This window comes from Microtus pennsylvanicus, chromosome 7 (assembly GCF_037038515.1).
Source record: "Microtus pennsylvanicus isolate mMicPen1 chromosome 7, mMicPen1.hap1, whole genome shotgun sequence".
Classification (NCBI taxonomy): Eukaryota; Metazoa; Chordata; class Mammalia; order Rodentia; family Cricetidae; genus Microtus; species Microtus pennsylvanicus.
In genome coordinates this window covers 7,899,522-7,927,123 of record NC_134585.1, presented here as the reverse complement: position 1 = coordinate 7,927,123, position 27,602 = coordinate 7,899,522, and the positions used below count along the sequence as shown (strand labels likewise).

At 45.7% G+C, this 27,602-nt stretch overlaps 1 protein-coding gene across 2 annotated transcripts; it reads left to right on the top strand.

Annotated features, from left to right (window-relative positions):
- The first annotated feature begins 971 nt into the window (after nucleotides 1–971).
- Nucleotides 972–27,355, top strand: Wdr4 (WDR4 tRNA N7-guanosine methyltransferase non-catalytic subunit). Of its 2 annotated transcripts, none has more exons than XM_075979777.1 (11): nucleotides 972–1,128; nucleotides 2,342–2,407; nucleotides 3,174–3,317; nucleotides 19,540–19,696; nucleotides 20,266–20,378; nucleotides 21,998–22,058; nucleotides 22,531–22,629; nucleotides 23,541–23,605; nucleotides 24,532–24,715; nucleotides 25,133–25,202; nucleotides 26,567–27,355. In XM_075979777.1, exons 1-11 carry the CDS (start codon nucleotides 1,040–1,042, stop codon nucleotides 26,755–26,757), a joined length of 1,239 nt encoding a protein of 412 aa, XP_075835892.1. In that variant the 5' UTR covers nucleotides 972–1,039; the 3' UTR covers nucleotides 26,758–27,355. The 2 variants fall into 2 exon arrangements, with proteins under 2 accessions (XP_075835892.1, XP_075835893.1); XM_075979778.1 differs by lacking the exon at nucleotides 972–1,128 and adding an exon at nucleotides 1,338–1,528.
- The last annotated feature ends 247 nt before the right edge of the window (nucleotides 27,356–27,602 follow it).

Genomic DNA, 27,602 nt, shown 5'->3' with positions numbered 1-27,602 from the left:
TAAGCTGTAAATGAGTACGTTTGTGCCTTTCTACACTGTCAGGACTGTGCAGGAGGGCTTGATGACAGGTGGGTCCCGAGTTACCTTAGCATCAGGCCCCACTTTCTCTCTAAGGCCCAGGCTTGCATTATTCATTGGCATTTGATAAGCTCAGGACGTGGCTTCTCTGATAAGATTTTGGTTCACCCATGTAGACGGCGATTTCACTTGCACAAGTGATTTTTGAGTCTATGCTTTGCATTAGACAGGTGGTGAACGTTTATTTGCACAAGCAAGATGAAGAGTCATTCTGACTCAGTTTGAGGTAAAAATGAAGCCAACTACTGCTTTATAAAATAGGCTCATTCAGGGAACCACTCAGATTTAAGACGGCAATTCTACACAGTACAGTGACTGTGACTTTGAGGCAGGGCACAGACTGACCCACTCAAGTAGTTTTTCACTAGGATGTGATGTGATGAGTGGGTGGGTGGGGCAGGTAAACCATCTTTTTAGGAGATGCATACTGGGGGGCCCATATCCAACCTATAAGAGACCACAGCATTCTGGACCTTGAGAGTCACTGGGATGGAATGAGCTATTCGGGGATCTGGGGAGGCACGCCGTTAAGCACGTCTGACACTTGGGGTTCAAGACGTCTTTGTCCTACACGAGGAGGGTAAGAACATTTCCAGCGACCTCTGCCTTGATGCAACTGAGACAGCCACACGCGCATGCGGTCACATGGTCTGGCCATCCAGCATTGACGCCATTCATTCAACAGCTTTTTACCCACTGGGTACCAGGCTCTGTCCAAGAGGAAGCCCTACAACTATCGAAGCTGACGGCCGGAAAAGCTAATCAATACGAAAGGAACATTAGGGGCACATGATAACCGAGCTCTGTAGCCCCAGCGCCATTGAGTACTCAAAGGAAACCACTCGCTGTGCGCATGCTCCAGGCAGGCACGCCCTACGCTCGGCGTCGAGTGACGTCACTAGCCAGCGCCAGCAGGAAGGGCGCTGTGCGTCGCACGTGTGCGGAGGCCGCGGGCGGGCCCATGGCGAGCTCCGCGGGGCTGGCGCTGTGCGGGCAAACGCTGGTGGTGCGGGGCGGCAGCCGGTTCCTGGCCATCTCCACTGCGAGCAGGTAAGAGGCCCGGGCCGAGGGCGGCCGGCCCACCGCGGGGCCGTATCCCCGCTGTCCCCTGTGAGGCCTTCTCGGGAGTCCTTGCCCTCGGAGTCCCCTCACACCGAGCCAGCTCCCCACGACCTGCACGGCGGCCCGGAGAGCTCTTCTCCGTTCCGAGTCGGAGCACTTCCGGACTCTGCGGCGTCTGCGCATCATCGGGAGGGCCTGTCACGTGGGTGTCGCGTAGACCAGACTTCGTGTCCTAGTGTTCCAGGCTGAACTGCTTGGAACCTCCCTGTTGAAGAGGCCTGTATTGGCGAGCTCTGCTGGCTCTCACTGAGCGCAGAACGTGCTTCCTCTCCCGACGCCTCCCAAACCCAGGATGCACGCATAGCCTGAAGTGGGCATCTCCCTAGAGGTCCTTCACACTACTGGTTTTGCTTTATGTTATTTCCGTCTTTATGTATGTATCCGTAGTTTCGGTTAAAGGATTCATAAATCAGTCCGTGTTGAGCAAGTAGTTATGGCCCAGGAGCCCAAGGAATCTGTGGCAGTCCGTTTTGGCTTCTTTTTTTCCCATTTAGTTTTGGTACTTTGACATTTGAAGATTAGGAGTGTTCCTCAGTTTGTATCTTGGGGCAGTGCTAGTAGCCAGCAAGGGTTTCAGACTTGGAAAATGACATTTCTTTCTTTAGTTCAGTGTTTAATTGGAAAAGTCTTTGGTGCAGCTACGTCAATAGTACAAGGTGCTTTAATGTGCTAGGGTACCGGGTCAGCAACAGAAGGGAACTTAGGTTCCAATAGGGAAAGTGGGTGATTCCTATATGAGTAGGTGCCTGAGGTTTATTTATTTATTTATTTTTTAAGCCAGCAGGTGTGACATGTTTCTGGCTCGTGTAAGGACAACCTCAGCTGTTTTAAATTTGGGAGCAGAGCCCAGTTGGAAACAATATCAGAACATAATTTCTTAGAGTCAGCATCTTGGTGCCTGAAAGAAGGGTAGATTGATTCCAGGCGTGCATCGCCATGCCAGGCTGAACTGATTGGGAACAGAACCATGCTGACTGCCCATGATGCAGCTCATTAGGAGGTTAAGCAGATGCCAGACAGTTCTTGGCTCTTCTCTGTTGTGGAGAAGGTCCATAATTCGATGGTGATGAGTTGTTTTTGTCCAAGAGTAAGAAGAATCGGTCCTTTGTGTTAATCAGTTCTGACTGCCTCTTCCCTCTAGTGACGACGACTGTGTCTTCACGTTTGACTGCAGTGCTGCGGAGAAGTCCACCCCAGAAGAGAAAGGGTGAGATGGTGGGGAATCCGGCTGGCATGTGGTTTGAGTGCTGAGACCAGTAAGCCATGACAGGAATTGCTACCTTGTCCCAAGTTTTAGTTCCTGTTACCTAGTTGTGGTAACATTAGAAACGTGGAAATAACTTTAAATTTAGAATACTTAAGACCTTCCCAAATACTCTTAGTGTCTTTAGTAATCATTTCTGTCACTGGCCCCTTCATAGTGACCATTTCAAAGGCATTGCAGGCAGGCGTGGGGAATTAACTGATTGAAAGGTCCACAGCAAGCCGGGCGATGGTGGCGCATGCCTTTAATCCCAGCTCTCGGGAGGCAGAGGCAGGCGGATCTCCTCGAGACCAGCCTGGTCTACAGAGCTAGTTCCAGGACAGGCTCCAAAGCCACAGAGAAACCCTGTCTCGAAAAACCAAAAAAAAAAAAAAAAAAAAAAAAAAAAGTCCACAGCAATGTGATTGTTCTGTGTGGTAGCTTGGTCTTGTGACTGTTTATTAATATCGCAGGTCCCGCCTCTAGCCTTGAAGGTGAGGCTGTGTGATTGCTGAGGGTCCTTCCAGCCTGCAATGGATGTTAGCATGTTTGCAGAGATCTGTTGAGTTAGGTTTCACAGCTTGTAAAATTTAAGCTGTTCTCTAAACTTCCCCTTAGTCTGTCATCATGCACTGGCTACATGAACTGCTTGACTAAGCATCTTCTACCTCTGTTAGATTGGACAACTCAGCTGAGGCCTGTTTTCCTTTCTTCCCCTGCCCTTCTTCAGGGAGAATGGACAGCCCGTAGACAAGGGGAGCGACACGATTCTGGCGTCCACCTTCTCCAAGTCTGGCAGCTATTTTGCTTTAACTGATGACAGTAAGCGTCTGATTCTTTTCCGTACAAAACCATGGCAATGTCTGAGTGTCAGGTATGAAATGCTAACATTGAGTCATTAAGATGTTCTATGCAATTCTTGTATTTGCATGTCATGATCAGTAGTGACAGTAACTGTTGTAATAAGCAGCTAACATGAAGTACCAGCTGTGTGTGAGACCCTGATTTCAGAGCTTTATGTGTTAACTGACTGAATCCTAACAGCATGTGAGGGTGGCATGGGCCCATTCTCCCACATTGGAAAGTAAAGTAGCGAGTTTCAGGCCATTGACTTGGAAAGGCAGAGCCAGGCTGTATAGATGCCCCTCTGGCTGCAGTGTCTGCACTCTGCCACTGTGCCACTCTGCCATCGTCCCTTCCACGTAGCTGTAGCCTCATGCCTGGCAGGAGTAGGACTGTTAGCTCATACTCCGAGAGCGCTGGGGCTTTGGGTAAGTGGAAGTGGGCGTTGCACATTTGTGAGCTAGGTGGTGGGGTACATCCTTTTGTGTCTGATGAGAAGATAAAGGACAGGCTAGGTGTAGGGTGAGGCCAGCAGCTGGGCAGAAGTGTAGGTGGGTGTTCTGGTCCTCTCTCCCCGCAGGTCCATAAGTACCCTGCATCACTCACTTCTCTCAAACTGTAACTGTCATTTCTGAAGGCGAGGTGCAGGGAGAGAGATGGGCCCGTGGTTATGGGGGAGATATGGTGATAGTGAGGAGGAGGAGACTGTGAATCTGTGTTTCCTGAAATGCTGCTCTTCTCAGTGCCACCTTGTCCCTGAGAGTGGAGGTGGATGGCACACAGTGCTGGGCAGATTACGTTTTGTTGACTCCAGCAGCCCTCTAATACAGATGATGGGAAAGGCTTGGTGGGCAGAGCTCACAGTGTTCATACATCTGCTGGTATGTTAGGATTCAGAAAGCAGGGCTGGCTAGTGTCTCTCAGGTCTGCCAGCTAAGCCCTATCTCTTAAAGGTTCCATAGCCTCTAGAGCCACCATTGATGTGGACAGGCTGCTCATGCACAGGAGCCTGAGGGACCAGTGCATTCACCCAGTCAGGTAGGCTGGGGAGCAAACTGACGTTTAGGGACTTCAGCTGAGTGTTGACATTTTTAGGTTTTCGGTTATCCTCTTTTTTTTTTTCCTTTCTTTGGTTTTTTTTTTTTTTTTTTTTTTGAGACGGTTTATCTTTGTAGCTTTAGACCCTGTCCTGGAACTCACTTTGTAGACCAGACTAGTCTCGAACTCACAGAGTTCTGTCTCCTGAGTGCTGGGATTAAAGGTGTGCGCCTCCACCACCCTGCTATGTCATCCTTTTTTTAATTGATATTTATTTTTTTAAATATTTATTTATTTATTATATATACAATGTTCTGTCTGTGTGTATGTCTGCAGGCCAGAAGAGGGCACCAGACCTCATTTCAGATGGTTGTGAGCCACCATGTGGTTGCTGGGAATTGAACTCAGGACTTTTGGAAGAGCAGGCAATGCTCTTAACCACTGAGCCATCTCTCCAGCCCTTTATTGATATTTATTGAGCTCTACATTTTTCTCTGCTCCCCTCCCTGCCTCTCTTCTCTCCCCTTAAACCCTCCTCCAAGGTCCCCATGCTCCCAATTTACTCAGGAGATCTTGTCTTTTTCTACTTTCTACTTCCCATATAGATTAGATCTATGTAAGTTTCTCTTAGTGTTCTCATTGTTGTCTAAGTTCTCTGGGATTATGGTTTGTAGGCTGGCTTTCTTTGCTTTATGTTTAAAGACCACCTATGAGTGAGTACATGTGGTAATTGTCTTTCTGTGTTTGGGTTACCTCACTCAAAATAATGTTTTCTAGTTCCATCCATTTTCCTGCAAAATTCAAGATGTCGTTATTTTTTTCTGCTGTGTAGTACTCCGTTGTGTAAATGTACCACATTTTCCTTATCCATTCTTCAGTCGAGGGGCATTTAAGTTGTTTCCAGGTTCTGGCTATGACAAACAAAGCTGCTGTGAATATATGAGCACATGTCCTTGTGGCACGATTGAGCATCCTTTGGATGTATACCAAATGTGGTATTACTGGGTCTTGAGGAAGGTTGTTTTCTAATTTTCTGAGAAATCACCACACTGACATCCAAAGGGGTTGTACCAGCTTGCATTCCCACCAGCAATACAGAAGTGTTTCCTTTACCCCACAACCTCTCCAGCATAAGTTGTCATCAGTGTTTTTGATCTTGGCCATTCTTACAGGTGTAAGATGGAATCTCAGAGTTGTTTTGATTTGCATTTCTCTGGGTCATCCTATTTTCTAAGAGATGAGGAAAAAAACTAGGTGGTATCAAAAGCAAGAACATGCCAGATGGTGCCCCATGCCTTTAATCCTGGTCGTAGGAGGCAGAGGCAGGTGGATCTCTGTGGGTTCAAGGCCAGCCTGTTCTACAAAGTGAGTTCCAGGAGAGTCGAGGCTACATGGAGAAACCCTATTTCAAAAAACCAAAACCAACAGTAAACAACAGGGAGAAGGAAGAACATCCATTCTACCCTCTTCCCTTTAGCTTAATAATAGAGGCTTTTGTCACCGCCTGTCTTTAGATGGTAGTGTGTATGCTTTTGTTTCTCAGATGGATAATAGATGTACACTGTTTAGAAACAGAACAAATTAAACGAAAGGACACTGCTGTACCAGGCTTCCTCAGGCTTTCCCACAGACAGATGATTCACCAGCAGGAAGTTGGCTTTCTTTTTTAAATTTATTTATTTGTGTGCACGTGAGTGCGTATACCTACATATGTATACCTATATATGTACTTGGGTCATTTCTTTTTCTGCTGTGGGGTCTTGGTATAGAATTCAGGTTATCTAGCTTGGCAACAAGTGTCTTTATCCTGAAACACACTTAACGCTGGACATAGGGCATGCATCTGCAATCACAGCACAGCTGGATCAAGATGGGAAGTACAGGCGAGCTAACATGGTAGACACAGGGACAAACAATAGGAAATCCTCAAAGTGAAGGCATGGAGGGCTGACCTTCATGTGTGTGCTGTGGTACACTTATATTCACATACAGGAACCCACAGATATGAACACAGATCTTTAAAAGAGTGTGATGATGACCCTTCTGTAAAGACTCTGGCAGTGGAGATGTAGGCGCAAGAATGACCTGGTCACCATGGCAGCACAGGCTCCAATGTACCAGCCTTGAGTAGGATGATCTGTGATCTGTTTGTTAGGTTCTGTGGGTAGAGCCCGTTGTGCTTAGAACATGTTCCCCTGCTGGACCGTACCCTTAGCCCCCAGAGTACGATTCAGATAAGCTTACGTGGTTGTGCTTGTGGGCTGTGGACTGCACTTGGCATAAGGAGATGTAGGCTCAGGTAGCTCTCTGACCCTCCCTTTTAGGTCCTGCAGCAGGCCAACAGCACAGCTAGGGGATATGACAAGGGGGCCTGGGTGCCTTCAGGGGAGAATGAGATGTAGTTGCTATGTAGAAGGTGGCATCTAGGAGTGCAGGCTATTGGCATGGGGAGGTAGCATCTTGGGAGTGGCTGTGCCTGTATAGAGTTCTACTGGGCTGTCCCATAGTAATGTTCTTTTCACTACTTCAGAAAGCACCTCAGTGACAAACATAGTGTTTGCACCTGTGAGTAAATCTGTAGAAGTTACCAATATAAGTTGCAGGTAAGAGGGGCTGTACTTGTCGTTTAGACCTGCAGTCCCAGAGTGTCTCTAAAGGCACTGTATCTGTTTCTATGTTTTCCTGCTTTAAAATGTCCCTTAGGGCTGGTGTGTGCTTCACTAGCATGTGTAAGGTGTTGGATTTCATCTCCAGCTCCTGTGTAAAAACTTTTTTGAAAGTATTGGTTTTTGTGTGTGTGTGCGCACGTGTGCATGCACATGTCTGTATGTACATTGAGTGTGTGCATGGTGCCTGAAGAGACCAGAAGAGGATGTTAGAGCCCTTGGAACTGGAGTTAGAAATGATCGTGAGCTGTGGGTGCTAGGAGCCCAGGTCCTTCCTCTGCAAGAGCAGCAAGTTCTCTTTAACAACTGAGCTCTTTTCTGTGTGTTTCTCATTATGCAGTATTCTTAGATCTTTAACTCTGATGGACAGATCTCTGTTCATCTCACTGCCTATAAGGCAGTGCAGTACAGCTGTCCACACACTGGACAGTCATTTGTGTTTTGTGAACTTCCTTTTGAATCTCTCACATTTTTTCAGTGGGGGAAATTTTTTTTCCTTAGCTGTAAGAGCTCTTTAGAAAGATAAAATTGAGAAAACAACTCCTTTTGAATTTGAGTTCATGAAGTGAGTAGGGTAAGGTAAAGTCCTTACTTTTTCTGTCTGGCTGGACACCTGACAGCAGGGATTTGGGGAGGAGGGCGGATGAGCCTGAGGAAGGGAACAGTAGGGGAGGTGGTTTGATCAAGGTGCAGGAAGAGAGTGGGAATTGCTCACTCCCCATCATCACGTTGGAGGCTGCCACACTCCACAGTCTGGTGCCTTTTCACTTTGTGGGCACAGATCTCCATGGGATCTGACAAAGCTGCTCCCTTGAGGGGCACCACACTTTAGACCCCTGACGTGCAGCCTGGTTCCAGCAGTTGCATGAACTTTAGTGTAGGGACTCCAGGCTTCTTTGGGACTCCCTGGCTGGAACCACCTTGGGTACTATCCAGCTGTTGCATTCATATTCCCTCTCATTCTCTCATTCTCTCTCCCTCTCTCCTTCTCTCCCTCTCTCCCTGTCTCCCCCTCTCTCCTCCTCTCCCTCTCTCCTTCTCTCCTTCTCTTTCTCTCTTTTTCTTTTTTCTCGAGACAGGATTTCTCTGTGTAGCCCTTAGCTGTCCTGGAACTCAATCTGTAGACCAGGCTGACTTCAAATTCAGAGATCCTTCTGCCTGTGCCTCCTGAGTGCTGGGGTAAAGGTGTGCACCAGCACCCCATCTTCTGCCTTCAGTCTTAATGTGGGAGAATTGTGGGTGACACTGAATCTTTTTCAGGTGTAGTTCAGAAACTGCTTGGCACAGTTGCTCATTGAACCCATTAGCATAGTCCCCGTTGCCAGTCTACTCAGAGCATTTGTTTTGAGACCATGGCCCCGACACCTAATTGTCTTTTCTTGTTCTCCATTGTACCCCTCTGGAGCACCCACCCTGCAGCTGCACTGATGAGAGGAGGAGCAGCATGACCACTGAGTCCTTCCCTTTTCTTGTCTATGTGGAACACTGTCCTCATGCTTCAGGTTCTGTTTCAGGCCCACATATAGTCAGCCTCCTGTGAGGGTGTGGGGCCTGTTATGCCCCAGCATTAGCTCCTCTGCAATGGTTACTGCCTGTGCTTAGTCAACAAAGGAGAGCAGGGCTTCTGTGATGAGGGTCCGTACACTGCAGTGAGCAGTGTTAGAGTATGCCCTAGAGAATGGTGGATGCAGAAGGATATGGTCTGTAGTTATGGGGGGGGGGGTGCTGTCCCCTAGTGTGGGAGAGCAGTGAACTGTAACCACTGCCTTGATGGTGGAAGTTATAAAATAATCCCACACTAGTTCAGAATTACGTATAATAAAGGGTTATTTATTTAGGGGAGAGTCACAGATCATTGTCCTAGATCACAGTCCTCTGTACGAATGGGGAACAGGAACAGAGTCTAGCAGCTGGAAGTGAGCCAGAAACGAGAGCAAGCACAGGCCTTACAGCTGCATTTATAGTATAAGAGACCATGCCCAAGTGAGCTGGTATCTTAAAGGCTATTGGCCAAAGGAGCTCCCACAGCACTTTCCCCTTTTGTTTAAATAAGAGTTCCAAACCCAATACAAAACTATGTACACTTGGAACAGATATTAAGTATAAAGTTAGAATTACAACCAGCATAAACAATATTAAGCAATGAACATATACTAATGTTTTAACAAACATTCTATCCTAAGGAGTCTAAGTCTTGTATTGGAAATGGCTTCACTAAATCCTAAGAGGACGGTAACTATGACTATCTAATCTTCAGCTCCATTGAAGGCCTCAGAAGGAAGATAATATTACTTGAGTAGGCAGTAAGTGCAATAAAACAGCTTCCAAAATGTGTAGTAGATGACAGAGACAACTGGCTGCCTGAACAATCACCCAGTTTCATTTGCAGTGTTGAAGCGACCAACTTTGGCTAAGGCCTAGAGTAACTAACTGACAGACCATTTTCGGAGGGAGTAAATTTTTCAAAACCATCTTATCCTGTCTTGGCAAGATTTGACAGGCTTTTTTCTTGTATTCTGCTTGTCCAGTCTGGACATTGTGCACTTTGTCAGTGATTGAGGCTTGGGCAGTTCCTTGCCCAAAGACCAGTTGTGCCAAGAAGAAAACAAACTCCAAGTGTCGTGTCTTGGTGCTCAACATTCTCTTGGGAATAGATTGGTGCTGCCATGAGCATTGTGTCTCATGTCAACAGAATCCAGCATGTTCTACAGATCTTTGAAGTGGTTTAAGGTTACTATTTATGCAGAATACAATCTCTATGTACCTAAAGAACCTAATTAGTCTGACTAAAAGTATAACAAACATGAATAACTATTGACCTATAATAAATACCTAGATAACTTAAAGATTAAGACTTCATATCAGAATATAAAACAGTCTTTAAACAACTGCAGTAAAGGAGGACAAATGACCTCAAAATGTAAACAATGTATAAATATCTTGATCAGAAGTAGAAATATATAATGTAATATGATAAGTACATTCTAAAATTGTATCAGTATACAAAATGTCTTAAACAGAGGTAAAAACATGCATGTATACAATATGACTAAATAACTGAATAGGTTTACAAATATTGTGAACAGAAATAACAAATATAATTTGAACTTGTATCAATATGCAAGAAACTATACCAATGTAAATTGTTCATAAGTAATAGCTCACAAGTATTTACTCTTACTATTATTAGTGTCAGTTCACACTAATCTACCTTTTATCCCATTCAATTCCCCCCCCCTTTTTTTTGAGATCTCTTGGCCTACATAATTTCCACCCCAACCCCCAACCCTATATAAGTAATAATCATACCCTAAATGGTATCCCTAACAATGAGGACAAACTTTGTTGGGAGAGGGGATGTTGTCTTCTAGAATTGCTTCCAGCTGTTATGGAGCCAATGTTCTTTCTGTGGGATCCTGTAAAAGTAAAATGATGATTAAGTTCCAAGATTACTGTTCTGGTATAATTACAAATAGTCTCTGGGTTTTTCTGAGGTTCCTATTTGGAGTTTTGGCCAGAATGTTCTGAAAAGGTGCACCATTTCAGCTAACCAAGTTGGACAATCTTGAGCAGCTGGTACCCAAAGCAGATCTTATAGTAGTGCTATCAGCATTATGATGTCATCCCAACCAGGTAGAGTTGTTCTGGGACCCCCATCTTCTGGAAACTTCAAAGATTACTGTAGGAAAATTCTTTGTTCATTGTGGAAAACTTAAACATTACTTATACAGATGTATATTCAATGAAAAGTATGATAGAGACAAAAATAGGTATGAAAAAAAGTAAAATTTCTAAATTCTTTTTTCTTTCTGTCCGATACCATGGCTCCTGACATGAGACATAAACTCTGAACTTTTATTTTAAAAACATGCATGGATTTACAGAAGGATAGAGCCGTCATCCAACTCCAAAGCCAGCTTTGATTTTTAAGTGAATCATGACTATTCCAGTTTATGTTCAGAGGTTCTTACCCTCAGATAACCTGTACTCAAAAATCATAATTTTTTTTGCTTTGTGATCCTATCTGAATAATTATCTTTTCTTCTTTAGGCATATAGATGTCCAGGGTCTCTTGAATTTTTTTTTTTTTTATTGGTTTTTCGAGACAGGGTTTCTCTGTGGCTTTGGAGCCTGTCCTGGAACTAGCTCTGTAGACCAGGCTGGTCTCGAACTCACAGAGATCCACCTGTCTCTGCCTCCCGAGTGCTGGGATTAAAGGTGTGCGCCACCATCGCCCGGCCTCTTGAATTTTTTTGAAGATTAGTATTTTCCTGCAAAGACAAGAACAAAACCCTGCTCCAATCCTTATGCGATTTCATTAGCACCTGTATGGTTATCACCTCTGTGGATGAGCTGTCATTTCTCTTTCTCAAGAGATTTCTCTTTTTCAAACCGAATTTATTAATTTTGATGGTATCATAACTTTTCTTCTGTGGAAACGAGCAAAACCCCTTCCCCAATGTAGCACATCTCCTAGTTTCCATTGTGAAGTCAACACATCCTTGAAATATGCTGGCTGATGTAATTCAGAAGACTTTTCTATTATCCAATGTCTCTCTGCTGCTGTTGTTCCTTTCTCATTAGTGTTAAGAAAATTCAAGATTATTAAAGCATTATGTAATCTGTTTCTGGAGGTATTTTCCATCCCTTTTTGTTTGTTTAACATACCCTTTATAGTTCAATTTTGATCTTTCTATAACTGTCTGACCTGTAGGATTGTTTGGTATACCTGTAATATGCTTTATAGTATCATCAAAAACTGTTTCATTTTCTTTTTTTTTAAATTTTATTTGTTTATTACATATACAGTTTTCTGCCTACATGTATGCCTGCAGGCCAGACGAGGGCGCCAGATTATAGATGGTTGTGAGCCATCATGTGGGTACTGGGAATTGAACTCAGGACCTTTTGGAAGAACAGTCAATGCTCTTAACCTCTGAGCCATCTCTCCAGCCTGTTTCATTTTCTTTGAGACATATGCTGGACCATTATCTGTCTTTATTTGTGCAGGTATACCCATGATGGCCATAACTTCTAATAAATGTGTGATTACTGAATCAGCCTTTTCTGAGCTCAAGGCAGTTGCCCATTGAAAACCTCAATAGTGTGGTGTACATGTTTTAATTTTCCAAAATCTGCAAAGTGGAACATATCCATCTGCCAGATTTCATTCGTTTGAGTACCCTTTGGATTACTCCCTGCAGATAATGGTGTTTGGTTATAGAAAGAGCAAATAGGACATCTCTTTATAATCTCCTTAGCTTGTTGCCATGTAACAGAAAACTCTTTCTTTAGAACTTTGCTATTGACATAATGATTTTTATGACATTCTGAGGCCTTCAGCACATTTCCAATCAGTAATGGATCAATTTTTGCATTACCTTGTGCTAGAGGACCTGGCAGACCCATATGTGTTCTAATTTTCTGTAAACCTATTTGATAACCTAGAGAATTGACAGCATTTCCTCTTTGTATTTTTTCAGAAGAAATTTCTAATCTCCATTTAGGCAAAAATTTTTCTTCTTCTAACGTTCTTCCTGAAGTATCCACATTTGAATCAGATAGCAAAATATAATCCATGTAATGTAATAGTGATAGTAAATTGTAGATTTATGAGATTGTTTACATATTATTTCCAGTGAGTGATTCACAAAAGATTGTCACAAGGTGGGGCTATTGAGCACATTCCCTGTGGAAGGATGGTCCATTGATATCTCCTAATAGGCTGAGAATTATTACAAGTAGGCACTGTGAAGGCAAATTTTTCTCTGTCCTTTTCTTGTAAAGGTATAGTGAAAAGCAATCTTTTAAACCAATAACTATAAGAGGCCATCATTTAGGTAACAGGGAAGGCAAAGTAATTCCAGATTGTAGAGGGCCCATAGGTTGAATTACCTTGTTGACAGCTCCTAGGTCTGCCACCATTCTCCATTTTCCAGATTTCTTTTTAGAAACAAATACAAGAGAATATCAAGGACTGGTTGATTCTTCAGTATGGTAAGCATCTAGTTGTTCCTGTACCAGCTGTTCTAAAGCCTGCAGTTTCTCTTCTGTTAAAGACCATTGGTTAACTCATATTGGTTCCTCAGTTAACCATTTCAAAGGTAGGGCCATTGGTACCTCTGAAGGGTTGCTAGTTGTTTTGTGTTCCTGTACAGCCTGAATGGCTGGTGACCATTTTTTATAGTAACTTATAATATCCTTCCCAGAAACATGAGATTCTGGGACTGCAGGAGTGATAATCTGGGGATTCCATTGCCACAGCAGGTCACAACCCCATAAATTCACTGCGATATCAGCCACATATGGCTTCAGTCTTCCTCTCTGTCCTTCTGGCCCTATGCATTTAACCCATTTCATGCTTTGTCTTACTTGATAGGGTTTCAGTCCCTAAGAATTGAACATCTACCTGACTTTAAGAGGCCAATTCGAATGCCAAGATTCTCTCACATCCACACTTACGTCCAGTAATCCCTTAATTACAGTGTTGTTTATACATACTCTTAGCTTTGCTCTTTGATCATTTGCAGAAGTCTGCCAAAATATGTTTCCTATTTAATTTTAGTAAGTGATATTTATCCAGAAAATTTCTATTTTCTTGACGTGTTTTATGTATATGGGACAAAGCCTATTCCTGATTATATCTTGAACCTGTATTAATAATGAAGTTAATTCTGTATCATCTGGTATAAATTCAGCAGTTTCAATATGCAAGAGAACTCTTTCTTTAAAATTACTTAGTACTATGAGAATAGTATATGATTCTGCTTTCTGGACAGAATTATAAGGGCTTTGTTCCACCCAACTTAATTCTTCTGATTTGCAACCTGTCTTCCCTGATTTATTTGCATTAGTATAAAAAGTACGGGCTCCAGTTATTGGTGTATCCTGTACAATTCAGGGAAGAGTCCAAGAAGTTCTCTTCATAAGGTTAAGTCTATCACTTTTGGGATAATTACTGTTAATGTCTCCCCCAAAATTAGCACAAACTCTTTGCCATGGTTCATTGTCTTCCCATAACTTTTTCATTTCATGAGTAGTGAAAGGCATTGTAATCTCTGCTGGGTCTATACCTGCTAATTGACAAAGTCTCAATTTACCTTTTATAATTACTTCAGAGACTTTTTCCACATAAGTTTTTAATTTTTTAACTCAGTTTATGTGATAAAAAGATCCATTTTATGATAATATCATCCCTCTGCATTAAAATTCCTGTAGGAGAAATTCTAGGAGGCAATATGACTAGAATACAATTAAGATTTGGATTCACCCTATCCACATGTGCCTCCTGTAATTTCTCAACAATTGTTAGTTCCTTTTCTGCTTCAGCTGTTAATTTCCTGGGACTATTTGTCACCATCTAAGGTTTTGTTTAAATGAACTATTAGGTCAGGTGTTATCCCAACAGCTGGTCATAGACTGGAAATTTCTCCTAACAATCTGGCGGACGATGAGGACTACTGAGAACTCAAGAACAATGGCAATGGGGTTTTTTTTTTTATCCTACTGCACGTACTGGCTTTGTGGGAGCCTAGGCAGTTTGGATGCTCACCTTGCTAGACCTAGATGGAGGTGGGTGGTCCTTGGACTTCCCACAGGGCAGGGAACCCTGATAGCTCTATGGGCTGACAAGGGAGGGGAACTTGATTGGGGGAGGGGAAGAGACAGAAATCTTTAATAAATAAATAAACGAAAAAAAAAAAGTCATTAAGAGTTCACAATTGGTCTCTCTTAATTTTTGCCTTTTGTGTTTTAATTTTCTGTAAACCTATTTTATCACCTAGGTATAATTAACAGAATCTCCTCTTTGTATTTTTCAGGAGTAATTTGTAATCCCCATTTAGGCAAAACTTTCTTTACTTCTTTAAACATTCTTTCTAAAGTATCTGCATTTGAGTCAGATAACAAACTGTCGTCCTTGTAATGGTAACTTATAGACTTAGGAAATTGCTTGTGTATTATTTTCAGTGGTTGGCTTACAAAGTATTGGCACTGTTGAGCATTCCCTGTGGGAGGATGGTCCACTGGTATCTTCTAGTAGATTGAGAATTATTATAAATAGGCACTGTGAAAGCCTTTTCTTTATCCTTTTCTTGTAAAGTTATAGTGAAGAAACAATCCTTTAAATCAATAACTGTAGGAGGCTATCCTTTGATAATAGAGAAGACAGAGTAATTCCAGATTGTAGAGGGCACATAGGTTAGATAACCTTGACAACTCTTAGATCTGTCATCATTCTCCATTTTCCAGATTTCTTTTTAACAACAAACACAGGGGAATTCCAAGGGCTGGTTAATTCTTCAGTATGGTGAGCATCTAGTTGCTTCTGGACCAGCCTTTCTAAAGCCTACAGTTTGTCTTCCTTTAAAGGCCATTGTTTAACCCATATGGGTTTCTCAGTTAACCATTTTAAAGGCAAGGCTGTTATTACCTCTGAAGGCTTGCTAGTTGCTTTGTGTTCTTTTACAGCTTAGATGGCTGGTGACTTTTTTTTTAAAAATATGTTATAATATCCTTCTCTGAAATATGAGGTTTTGGGACTGCAGGAATGTTAACTTGGGTATTCCATTGCTTCAATAGGTCACAACCCCATAAATTCACTGCAATATTAGTTACATATGGCCTCAGCCTTCCTTTCTGTTCTTCTGGTTCTATGCATTAAACCTACCTCATGCTTTACTTCACTTGAGATAGGGTTCCAATTCCTAGGAATTGAATATCTGCCTCTTAAGAGGCCAATCTGGATGCCAAGATTTTGGAGTAATGATAGTCACTTCCGCACCTGTGTCTAGTAATTCCTCCATTACAATGTCATTTATACATACTCTTAGCTTTGGTCTTTGATCATTTATAGAAGTTTTCCAATATATATGTTTCCTATTTCTTACTGGAGTTTTTGACTCATTCTCCAAGTCCATTCCATTATCCAGAACAGTATTTTTTTACAGTACACATTGGATTGTTTAATTCTCCTGGTGAGACATGTTCTCCACAGTGACTGGGAATGACTGGACGTTGTTTGATATCAGGGCCTGGGAGAGGCCCCCCAAGGAGTTTCCTCATGGTATCGGGTTGCCTTGTTTGTCTCTTGTTGATCTACATTTATTAGTCCAATGTCAGCATTTGCCCCACCTCCTACATATACCAGAAGGCTGAGTCCTCCTATTCTTGCCATTCCTAGAGGAGACATTATTCCTAGGAACTACTTGTCTACAGTCCCTTCTTAGATGTCCTATTCTTCCACAATTAAAACATTTGGCATTTTGGTGTCTCCTCATACCATTGGAAATCGCTTGTCCTAACCAAGCTTCAGTACTATAGTCAAATTCAAATGTTTCAACATTCATTGTATGCAAGATCCATTCATCTGTGGGTGCTGATCTAATCTAACCTTTAAAGGCCCAAGGAGCTTACATTCTAAGTTGGCATTTTCAAAAGCCAAGGATTCAATTAGTCTAGCTTCAGGGTCTGTCACTCCTAATTGTACAGCCTTAGTTAATCTTTGTAAGAGGTCAGTAAAGGGTTCTCTCTGGCCCTGTTTAACCCTAACATATGACTCAGTCTTCTTTCCTTGTTCCTGAATTTTGTCCCAAGCATTTAAAGCTGCTGTGCTACATAGGGACAAGGTGCATTCGTCATAGCGAGCCTGGTCCTGAGGTTCAGAGTAATGATCCTCACCAACAATTTGGTCTTGGGAAGTCTCAAATCCTTTTGCTTTCCCCTGTTGCTCTAAAGTTTTTTGCCTCTTCTCTCCAATTATACTTCCAAAGCAGCCGAGGTCTACTTTCTAGGACCACTGAGATTAATTGAAGCCAATTGTTTGGGGTTGCCTTAGTGCTTGAAGCCCACATTTTCACCATTTCCCTGACAAATGGTGAATATAGCCCATAAAAAAAAAGCGCTTGTTTTATTTCTCTCATACATATTAGTTCCTGTGCATATTCTTTTGACTATCTTAGGGTACTTTGTGCCAGATGGTCTTTCTGAGGAAATTACCGGATATGTAGTTGAAACTCTGTGTAAGTCATCCAGGGATCTGGCACGTACTGATGAGGCTAAATCCTGTCCTTATACCTCTGTCCCTGCTCATCAATTTCAATAAATTCCTCAATCTTTTCAATTATTTTTATTACTGCCTTTTTAAAAGTCTGAATCTCCTGTCCAGTGTTCTGTTCTAATGTCCTCAATGAGGATTCCAAGGTATGAAACTTGTCCAGTAAAGATAATGTCTCATCCTTGGACATATTATAACTTTTCAACAGATTCTGATAGTTAAATTCAACAACACAAATTCTTTCAGATAATTTTGTCAAATTGATGCTATCCCTCTCCGTAGTATTGAACCATTTTTTAATGAGATAATATTGAAAACAAGGCTAATTCCTAGAAACAAATAAAGGGATGTAGAAGGAATATTACATAAGCCTTGCAGAATACCTTCCATAGTATAAGCAAAATAATTATTGAACTCCTGGATGTTATCAGTCATTTTTTGTAGTTTTTCAGATCTTACCTGTCTTAATGCAATTACAATGAATTGGAGTAGGTGCAATAATCGTTTTCGGCCAGCAGGTGTAGCAGTTGCAGCCATGTGGCCAAGAGACGCTAGTAGTAGTGAACAGCACGAATTGCTTACTTACTTACTGAAAAGTACACTTTGTTTAACAAATTAAGAGCAGTTATTAAGGTGATCAAATGATTCCGAGAGTTGGGGCCCAGGATAAAGAGAAAACCCAAAGTTTTCTGTCAATCCGAGTTGTGAACTGTGTGCATCGTGGGGACTACAGGCAGCAGCGTGTGAGCTGGTGTGTAATGCACAGAGAGGCAGTGTGTGGGTCGTGAGCCGGGGAGCTCTGTGAAGCAGGCTGCTGCATCTGAGGGCTGGCTAGAGTCGCAGGTGGGAGAGTCAGTGCCCATCCCAAAAAGTGTGGACTGGTCCTCATCTTAGGGCGCCAGATGTTGGCGGAATTTACAAAACAATTCCACACTAGTTCAGAATTATGTATAATAAAGGGTTATTTATTTAGGGGTGAGTCACAGATCACTGTCCTAGATCACAGTCCTCTGCGTGAATGGGGAACAGGAACAGAGTCTAGCATCCGGAAGTGAGAGCCAGAAACACACGCTTTATAGCTGCATTTATAGCATAAGAAACCACATGGGCTAGTATCTTAAAGCTATAGCCAAAGGAGCACCCACGGCACTACCTCTTAACTGAATCAGTTTGCAGCTGGCATTCGTTGGACCTGGACCAAGGATTGCTGTAAATGAGTTGAATTTGACACTTAGGTGGTGCACCACGCTGTCGTTGTCCCATAGTTGTCCTGTATTGCCCGTGGCCCACACTGCTCTGGGTATGAGGGGCACAGCATCCTGATAGTACCTGTGAGCTTCCTGACTCTAGGCATAGGCCTAGCAGCAGGGTCACAGGTGGTGGGATGGGTAGAGCCTGGTAGCCTATTGGTTGGGGGGACTCAAGGCTTGGACTCGAGAGAGCTCATGCTTTGTAGCATAGCTGACCCTGTCTCCTTCACCTGAGCAGAAGGGTAGGGAACAGTTTTCTCAGCATTTTATTAAGAGCTTTTCAAATGCACAGCAAAGCCAGGGTGTTTTATAGCAAGTACTCATGAGACATGCCTGGGACTTTGGTCCTCCTTCTTTAGGTGCTCCTTCCTTAGCCTCCAGGAGCTGGGGTTTCAGGTGTTTGCCAGCATGCCTTTTAGTTTTATTTGGAGACGGGGTTTCTCTGTGTGTAGCCCTGACTGTCCCAAAACTCACTGGCCTCAAACTCAGAGTTCTGCCTGCTTCTGTCTCCAGAGTACTAGGATTAAAGATTAAAGGTGTGTGCCACCATGACCAGCTATGTCCCTTTTTTTTTTTGGAGAGGGAATTATAAAAGTTTGATATTTGCTTTATGTTTGGAGCACCACCTTCTGTGGTGCAAGACACTTGATTCCGCATGTAGAGTAGGTGCTTCTGACCTGCAGCAGGGTCGTGCCCTGGTAGCTCTTCCTAAATCAGAACTACTGTTGGGTTAAAAGTGCATTGAGTGATGGCTCAGTGGGTTAAGAGCACTGGCTGCTCTTCCAGAGGACCCAGGTTTGATTCCCAGAATCCATGGTGACTCACAACAGTCTGTTACTCTAGTAAAAGGAGATCTGACACCCTCTTCTGGCCTCTGAGGGCACCATGAATGCATGTGCACAGACAAATAAAACATTCCTACACATAATGAAATGAAATCTTTAATAAAACCATGCATCATCTACCCCAGTGGAGCATCTGAGACTAACCCCACCTTTCAAATGTGTTCAGAACCAGAGCTGAACAAAGCCGTGTAAGGGAAGGCCTGCTTTACAGTCCTATTGATTACTTGGTTGAGTGATCACTAAAAGTGAGCTGGGTGTGTGGGTACATCTTTGCACTGTGGTAAAGTCAGTGTATTTAAGTCTAGCCGTTTTAAATTGGGGGCCTTCTCTCTGGCTCGAGGGTATGTGGAGGTCTGTGCCGACTTTGGACACTAACCAGCTCACCTCTCTGGTTCTGCAGGACTGTGGTACGGAGGTGCACTGCCCTGACTTTCACAGCCTCGGAGGATCAGGTCTTGGTGGCTGACAAGTCTGGAGATGTCTATTCCTTCTCGGTGTTAGAGCCTGATGGACGTGGCAGGCTGGAGCTTGGACACCTCTCCATGCTGCTAGATGTGGTATGTGGTGGCGGTGGGGGGTTGGAGGGGTGGGGGGCACACAACACTGTCTGCTGCTGCCAGGGCTTGAGAGGGGGTGGTGTGGGGTCAGGGACAGAGAGGGAAGAAACATGGGACTCTTCCAGAGCAGGAGACTTAAGAATGGCATTGACAGGTGAAGTGGAGTACACTTCTGGACCACATTCCAGGAAATGTAGGGAGGTGGCGAGACCTCCTTGTATCTTGCCATAGCTCGGCTTATAGTCTCCCCTCTGTCTACCTCCAGCCTGTAGAACTGGGACAGACTGAGGTGGGGTGGAATCAAGGGCTGTGTGCAGTGCCTGGCATGACTCTGGCTGCTGCTGTACAGTGTGGAAAGGGAGGGGTGCGGTGGGTATTGGAGTTGGTCTCGGTGTATAGAAGTGTGGCTCTGGCTCTCATTTAAGCTGACTAATGTGAACTGGGCAGGCAATTCCATTGCTTTTCCAAGCTGCACTGCAAAAGAGGCCTTCAGAATCCAAGCATTCTCATGGTGCTTTGCAAGGCCACCCAGTGAGCGGCTCTTCTTCTACTGACCCTTGGTGATGTAGGCCATGAGTCCTGATGACCAGTTTGTGCTCACTGCGGACCGGGACGAGAAGATCCGGGTCAGCTGGGCTGCTGCTCCGCACAGTATCGAGGCTTTCTGCCTGGGACACACAGAGTAAGTGTGATCCTGTCCCCTTCTCAGTCAGAGAAGTCTGGGTCTAACTATGAGGGTGGGCCAGGACTCTGGTATCTGTTGGTAGACTGGTAGGGGCTCCATGCTAAGAGCTACCTGAGACTCAGAAGACCCTTCTGGGCCCATGGCTCCCTCAGTGTGACAGCTGTGGCCATCTAGGGCTGTAGGCTGTGTGAAGCAGTTGCTGTGAGCTTACCTCCGGGGCTGTTGCTCCTCAGCCCTTTCCTAGTCTCACATTGAAAACTCTTTCTGGGCCTAGTGGCCAGTGCCTTGTGGCTGCAGGTAGTCGGGAGGAGCCTCAGGAGCATCCTTTAGGCACTTGGGCTGTTGGGAGCTAAATGACAGGGTCCCTAGGTCTGTCTCCATCTGTGCTCTCCTGGCAGGAGCCTAGCTGGGAGGCCTTGAGTAGTGTGTTGTTGAGAACGGAAAGGGCATTATTATAGACAGTAGAAAACCTGAAGGACTGAAATTCAGTTCTGAGCTGGCTCTTGGCTTCCTGAGTGGGGTGCAGAAGTTCGCCTTGGACTTCTACTTGTCCCATACTCCAGGTCTTGAGTTTTTGTTACCCTCAGTCATGTCCTCGTCATCTCAGTGGACTTGGTGATTTCTGACCCTCAGCCCAGCTGGACTGCACTCCTGCATCAGGATCTTGTCTCGTGGTGATTCTTGGGACAAGAATGGTGCTTGGGAGGTTGTCCTCTGCTCCTCTTCCTTGCTTTCTGCTTGATGCCGCCTGCTTCCTTAGGGGTTTCCCCTCCACCCTCTGTCACTTGAATACCATGACTTCAGTATGAACAATTCCTGTTAGCCTTTAGATTTCTGCATTGCCAGAGAATGGACCCATCTGTGGCCTTCTATGATGATATCTGTTTAGTTCAGCTTGTGGAGACTAGTTCCCACTTACCTGCTAAGGACTTGGGGTTATTCCTCTTGGATGACCTAAGACTAGAACTAGGCATCCTAAGAGATGGCAGCTGTTAGTCAAAGACCAGCTGCAGGTCAGGCCTGAGTCAGAGTGGTGGCTTGCTATTGGTGTGGTGGGTGATGGTGATGGAGGAAGCCTTCCGGACCAGCATGTCATAGGAGTCCTGGGTCTTATGAGTGATATCTTGAGATTTCCGTTAAGAGCTGGTAGAAGAGCAACCTTGCTGCATGGCAGGTGCTAGAGACATACATGTTCATGGCCAGAAGGACTGCAGAGTAGATGTGGGAATCCCGGATGGCCAGCATGTGCGGGTGCACTTCTGGTGGCAGAGTGGTTTCGATGTCTTGAGATTGGTGGACAGAGTCTTCGGTTGGGTTCCTTGAGGCACCAGTACTGGACTGGCCACATAGAGCTCCCTTGGGGTCTGCTTCAACTGCAAAGAGGTGTGGTTTTTCTCCTTCCTGTGCTGACCTTGAATGGAGGCAGGTGTGTGGGGCAGAGTGAGGTAACGTCCCCATGAAGAGCTGCATGTCCTACAGCGCTCCAGCAGAACTGGGCCCTGCCACCCTTGGTCCAGATAGAATGTTGGGGATCAAAAGTGCCCAGCCATGTTCTCAGACCTGCAGTGTTTTTCTTTTCTGAGACATTCTTGGTGACTTACCTTTGCTTTCCACAGGTTTGTGAGCCGCATCTTTGTTGTGCCCAGTCACCCTGAGCTGCTGCTTTCCTCGTCTGGGGTAAGTGCTGTGTGTGGGGTGGTCAGTGCTGTTCAGAAGAAAATAGCTCCTAGCTAGGGTGCCAAGTATAGTATGTCAGTGGTGGCCACTAGAGGGAGCTTCTTCCTGGCTCTGAGTGGTCCCTTCCTTTACAGCTGTACATATGGTTTGTGTGCATATGTGTTTTCACCTGCCTGGTCCCAGCACAGGACATTGTAAGTGGATTAGCAGGGGAGTCTGGACATATTAGTTCCTTTGTCCCTTGTGCCATGGTCTTGATTGGCCTGCCTTCACAGAGGCTTTCCTAGGTGTTCCATGGCCTATTTGGTTAGCTGTTGGTACTTTGCTGAGACATGAGGGAGCCCCAGATGTCAGTAGGGATGCTGGCCACACACAGCCATGCTTGGGGTCCTGTGTTTCCACTCTCCCCCTGCCTTTCTTGCTTCTGGGACAGGCCACTTGAGCCCTCATGAGCCCTTTTGTCTGTGTACAGGATGGCACCCTGAGACTCTGGGAGTATAGGAGTGGCTGCCAGCTGCAGTGCTGTGACCTGGCCAGCCTACAGGAGCCTGCAGAGCATCAAGGACACAAGGTAACTTCATGCTCAACTCTGGTACGGGAGCCAAGCACCTCCTATTGCTCTGATTGTGGGAAAGTCATCTGTGAGAAACATTGCCTTGCTGTCAGTGTCTGACTTCTTCCCACTTGGGAGAAACACTCACAGGACTCATTTTTTTTTTTAATATTTATTTATTATGTATACAATATTCTGTCTGTGTGTATGCCTGCAGGCCAGAAGAGGGCGCCAGACCTCTTTACAGATGGTTGTGAGCCACCATGTGGTTGCTGGGAATTGAACTCAGGACTTTTGGAAGAGCAGGCAATGCTCTTAACCACTGAGCCATCTCTCCAGCCCTCACAGGACTCATTTTGAAGGTGTGTGATCACCTGATGGAAAGTAATTCACATCTCACCTCACAGGGAGGCCTCCAGGCATACATGGACATGAAACAGTGTTGGCTTAGAGCCTTACCTATGTTTTGACAGTGTATGTGGAGGGTACCCCAGCTCACGAGTGCCTCTTGGCACCAGTTGTACCCATGCTTCCTTTGGCATCAGGGAGACTCCTGGATTTCTTAGCTATCTGTCTTAAAATTGCGTGACATGGTGTCTGCTAGGCCAGCCATTGACCAGCAGGTGCTTTTTCCCACACATTGTGAAACCTGGGACTTGTAGAAACTTCTGGCTGTATCACCTTCTGTCTGGGAAGCATGGGAGCCCATAGGACAGTTGTCTGATTATAGTCCCTCTTGCCTTACGTTCCAGCTTTCCCACCTGTTCTGTTGCTCTGGGGACAATCACAGGCCTGCAGGGAGCCAGGGTCACACATGCTTTGACACTATGAGGGAACTATGATGCCAGTGGCCTTGCCCTCTGGTGACATGAGAAGGGCATAGGTGACCTGTCAGCAGAGCCTGGTTAAGCGGCTTCTTTTTCTTGCAGGGATTGGCTGCATCTAGGATTGCATTCTGGGGACAAGAGAGCTATGTGGTGCTTCTGTGTGAGTGGTAAGATGAGAAGTTTTACTGTCATGGCCTGTGGCTGTGTCTTCAAGTGATGAAAATGTGGGTGGCCGTTAGCTTTGCCGAGTAATCTTTAGGGAGGCAGGCTGGGGTCTTCTAATCTGCCCTTTCTACTTGATTATCTAAAGGGTAGCTGGGAGCTTGTATCCATGACGGAACAGTTACAGGGGATTCCACAGGCCAGTTCCTCTCAGAACTGATCCTGCTGGAATCTGCCTGAGAGTTGGCGCGGCAGGGTGTAATTGAGTGGGGACCTTCTGCCCTTTCTCAATGCCAGGGTAGACCTCTGGTGTTCTGCATTTTCTCCTATGAGAGCTCTTAGCGCTCCTTAGAAATGTGAACATAGGTTGGAGAAAAGAGAGAAGCTCCTTAGAGGCTGGCCTCTCTATCAGTCAGTGATTCTCAATCTTAATGCTACTTCTGAACTATAATTTTGCTACTATTATGAATTGTAAACAAACATCTATGTTTCTCCTGGTCATAGGCTTCCCCTGTAGAAGGGTGGTTTGACCACCAAAGGGGTTGCTACCCACGCAGGTTGGGAACCATGGGTCTGTACACTTAGGGTAGGGCAGCCGTTTCACTCTTTGTCCTGTATTTGTTAGTTCTTGGTAGTGGCTTTTAATCCCAGCACTCAGAAGGCAGGCAGATCTCAGCATGAGTTTGAGGCCAGCCTGGTCTACAAAGAGAGTTCCAGGATAGCCAGAGAAATTCTGTCTTGGGAAAAAAACAAAAAAACCCAAGTTGCTCCAGAACTCAAGACAGTAAACACATATTATCTTACAGAGTTTGGGTGACTCAGGGTCTGCAGGGTGGTAGAGTAGAGGCAGGCTAGGTGCTAGGCTGTGTTGTATGGAATGCTACCATGGGTCTGGGGTTGCAGTGGTGACCAGTCTCTCTCTCCTGGAAAGCGTTCCTGTGGTCTTCATCTTCCAGCTTGATGCCAGCAGACAGCAGTTGGTGTTCAGACAGCAGCTGACTTTCCCTCATCGAGTGTGGGATGTCGTCTTTGAGGAGACTCGGGGGCTGTGGGTTCTGCAGGACTGTCGGGATGCTCCCCTCATGCTCTGGAGGCCCGTGGGTGACCAGTGGCAGGTGAGAGTATGCAACGTCTCCATGTGCTGAGGGTGGGGTGGGGTGGGGCAGGCTGAGACCCCAACCTGTACTGGTGAAGCCAGCACTAGGCCTGATGTGGGTGTGCCCTTCCTGTGTGCAGGAGGTGGGGGTGGAGCTTTGCTGAGTACTGATGGGGTAGAGGGAGCAGTGTGGGGACATCCCCGCCAATCCCATGGGATTGTAGTAAAAGGCTCCTACACCATGAGGCCATGGGTGAGGTAGGCCAGCACCGGGAGCTCTTTGTAGCTTCCTGTGCTCAGCTCCTAGGGCTGAAGGCTTTATGTGACTAGCCTTAGAGATAGGGAGCCTGTGCCTGAGGATGGGCCCTGCTAGGCCGCTGCCTGCCTTCTCTGGGCTCTGTTTTTGGTCCTGACCCTGCTTACTTGTCACCTGCAGGCTGTTCCTGAAGATTCTGTGTCCCAGAGACTCGGCAGCCATCTCCGTGAAAACTGGGCCATGCTGGAAGGTGAGAACTCGGTTAGGTCTGTAATGCTGATAAGACAGCAGGAAGCGAAGGGGCTTCACAGCCGGAGCAGATGCAGGCTGGTTAACGTGCTAACAGGAAGACACGCTGCTGCAGGTTCAATGAGAAGCAATTGAGGCTGTGGGGGCCGTGTGTCCTGGTTGGGGTGGAGCTTCCAGGTGTCCACTGTTGTATTTACTGGACAGAGAATGGTCATTCAGACAGGACCACCCAGACTCAGTCTTTTATGAAACAATTACCTAGAAATTGCAAAGCTAATTCTTATTAGAAGTTGATCTGAAACTTGATTTCAGGGGCGTTTGTACCAGCTGTGAGCTAAATGCCCTCTTAAGTCTGCCTGCAGGCTCACTGGCCACAGGGCAATCTAGTGGGCACTTTCTCAATTAAGATTCCCTTCTTTCATAATGACTTTAACTTGTATTGAGTTGACATACTAGTTGCCAGGACAAGGTGGGAAAGGGTTAGTGTCCTCTGACCCAGTCTGAGTCTGCATTAGGTCTTCAGGGTGGACCCAGGCTGATCACCCTGAGAATTACTGACTAGCCTTTTAAGGATAAAATTGTTGTGTCTCAGAGACAACCTCTTCAAAATCTTTCTTCATGTGACATGAAACTCAGGTTGTCAGGGATGGCTGCTGTTTCTGAGCCATCTTGCTGGCTTCCCTCTGCAGTTCCTTATTCCCTGTTCTGGGCTTTCCTCAGTCTGCTTCTGTTGAGGGTTATCTGGGCCAGGCTTTACTTCTAAGATATTCCACACATAGATGGGGGCATGGATGGATGGAGAGGTGGAGAACCATGCTAGCCTGAGTATCCTGAGCAGTGGCCTTGACTGCTAGAGGTCAGGGAACTACATCCACTGCAAGATAGGGTGACATAGGGGCACTCCCTGGCATGCGATGCTGACTGTCCTCCGGGTGTGCTACTGCCGACACCACCCAGAGCCATACACCCTGCTGTCATTCCAGTGGGCACTGTAGACTGCCTACCGTCCACTGGTGTTGACTGACTGGTTGGTCTCAGGTTCCCCTTGGGCAGTGTCTGTCCCCACTCAGTAGCTGGTTGGAGGATTCAGGCCTCACTTCTGTGCTACCCCCTGTCCAGGACTTTGTCAGTGAATGAACAGGAAGGTGCAGATAAGATGTCAGCTAAGACCTACCTATTCTCTCCTTCCACTTCCACCCTTCCCTTCACCACATTCTGTGGTCCAGCCTGACTACGGATCCCAGGTGGTAGGGGCTTGGGCCTCCTCGAGGTCTGTGAGGAGTCAGGGAGGCAATCCTGTGAGGAAATGGTGCTGGGCCGTGTTCCAAGTCACTTCACCTGGCATCCTTTCTGTCCTTGTCATAGGCGCTGTTGGTGCAGATGAGGGTTTCCGCAGCCTCTACAAGGCCACCTTTGACAACATGACCTCTTACCTGAAGAAGAAGGAAGAGAGACTGCAGCAGCAGTTGAAGAAGAAACGACAAAGAAGCCCCCTCCCAGGGTCCCCAGAACAGACCAAAAAGACGTGCCCAGGGCAGTCAGACCTTAGTTGCTGACCTTGGACTTGGCAGAGCTCTCAGCCCTGAGGTCTCATGGGTCACTCTCTCTTCTCTTCTCCCTCCTGCCTGGTTCATCCATAAGGAGGGAGATCATGGCAGCTCAGTCCCCACCTGACTCCACAGCCGTCTTTGTCACTGAGCACAGCCTCCCGGCTGCAGGGGCACACATGGTGTTAGTCTAGCTAATGGTTCTTCAGAGCTGCATGGAAGTGCCTTCACATTGAAGGATATACTGACCTGCAGCACCACGTCCGTCAGTCAGTGCCCACGGTGCCGTCTCTGCAGATCTTCTCTAGGGAGGCCTGCGGGCAGGACCTGCCTCCACGCCATTGCTGTGGGCTTTCCAGGTGGAGTATGGCATGGCTCACACGTAGCTGCTGCTATTGTGGGCAGAGCAGCGAGGGAAGCAGGCATGGCATTGGTGCTGGAGCTGCCCTACCTTCAGGGCAGATGAGGATGCGATCTGGGCCAGACCTTATTTTACAGGAATGACCAGTGATGTTGTGGTCTATTGCTTTGATTTGAACTCTGCACACACTACAGAGCAGCAGGGGATCAACTGAACACAGTATCAATAAAGACAAACTTTGCATAGCTTTCTGGAATGTTCAGCAGCGGCCTCCAAAACTGGTCTTAAGGCATTCAACATGTATATGATGAGATGACTTAGCTTATAGTGGTTAGAGAGAGGTATGGCCCAGCTCTGCCTACTTAGCATGTAATGTCGCAGACCAGCCCTAGTAGAAACAATCCCGGCCTGGGGAGATGCTTGGTGAGTAAGAGCAGCTGTGCAAACAGAAGACCTGAGTTTAATTACCCACCCATACAGAAACCCTAATACT

Bases quoted from the DNA above. Each gene is read 5' to 3' on its own strand.
- Wdr4 (XM_075979777.1), top strand. From the start codon at position 1,040: ATGGCGAGCTCCGCGGGGCTGGCGCTGTGCGGGCAAACGCTGGTGGTG. The intron at 22,630-23,540 runs GTAACTTCATGC...TTTTTCTTGCAG, and splicing joins CAGAGCATCAAGGACACAAG to GGATTGGCTGCATCTAGGAT. The intron at 24,716-25,132 runs GTGAGAGTATGC...TGTCACCTGCAG, and splicing joins CCGTGGGTGACCAGTGGCAG to GCTGTTCCTGAAGATTCTGT.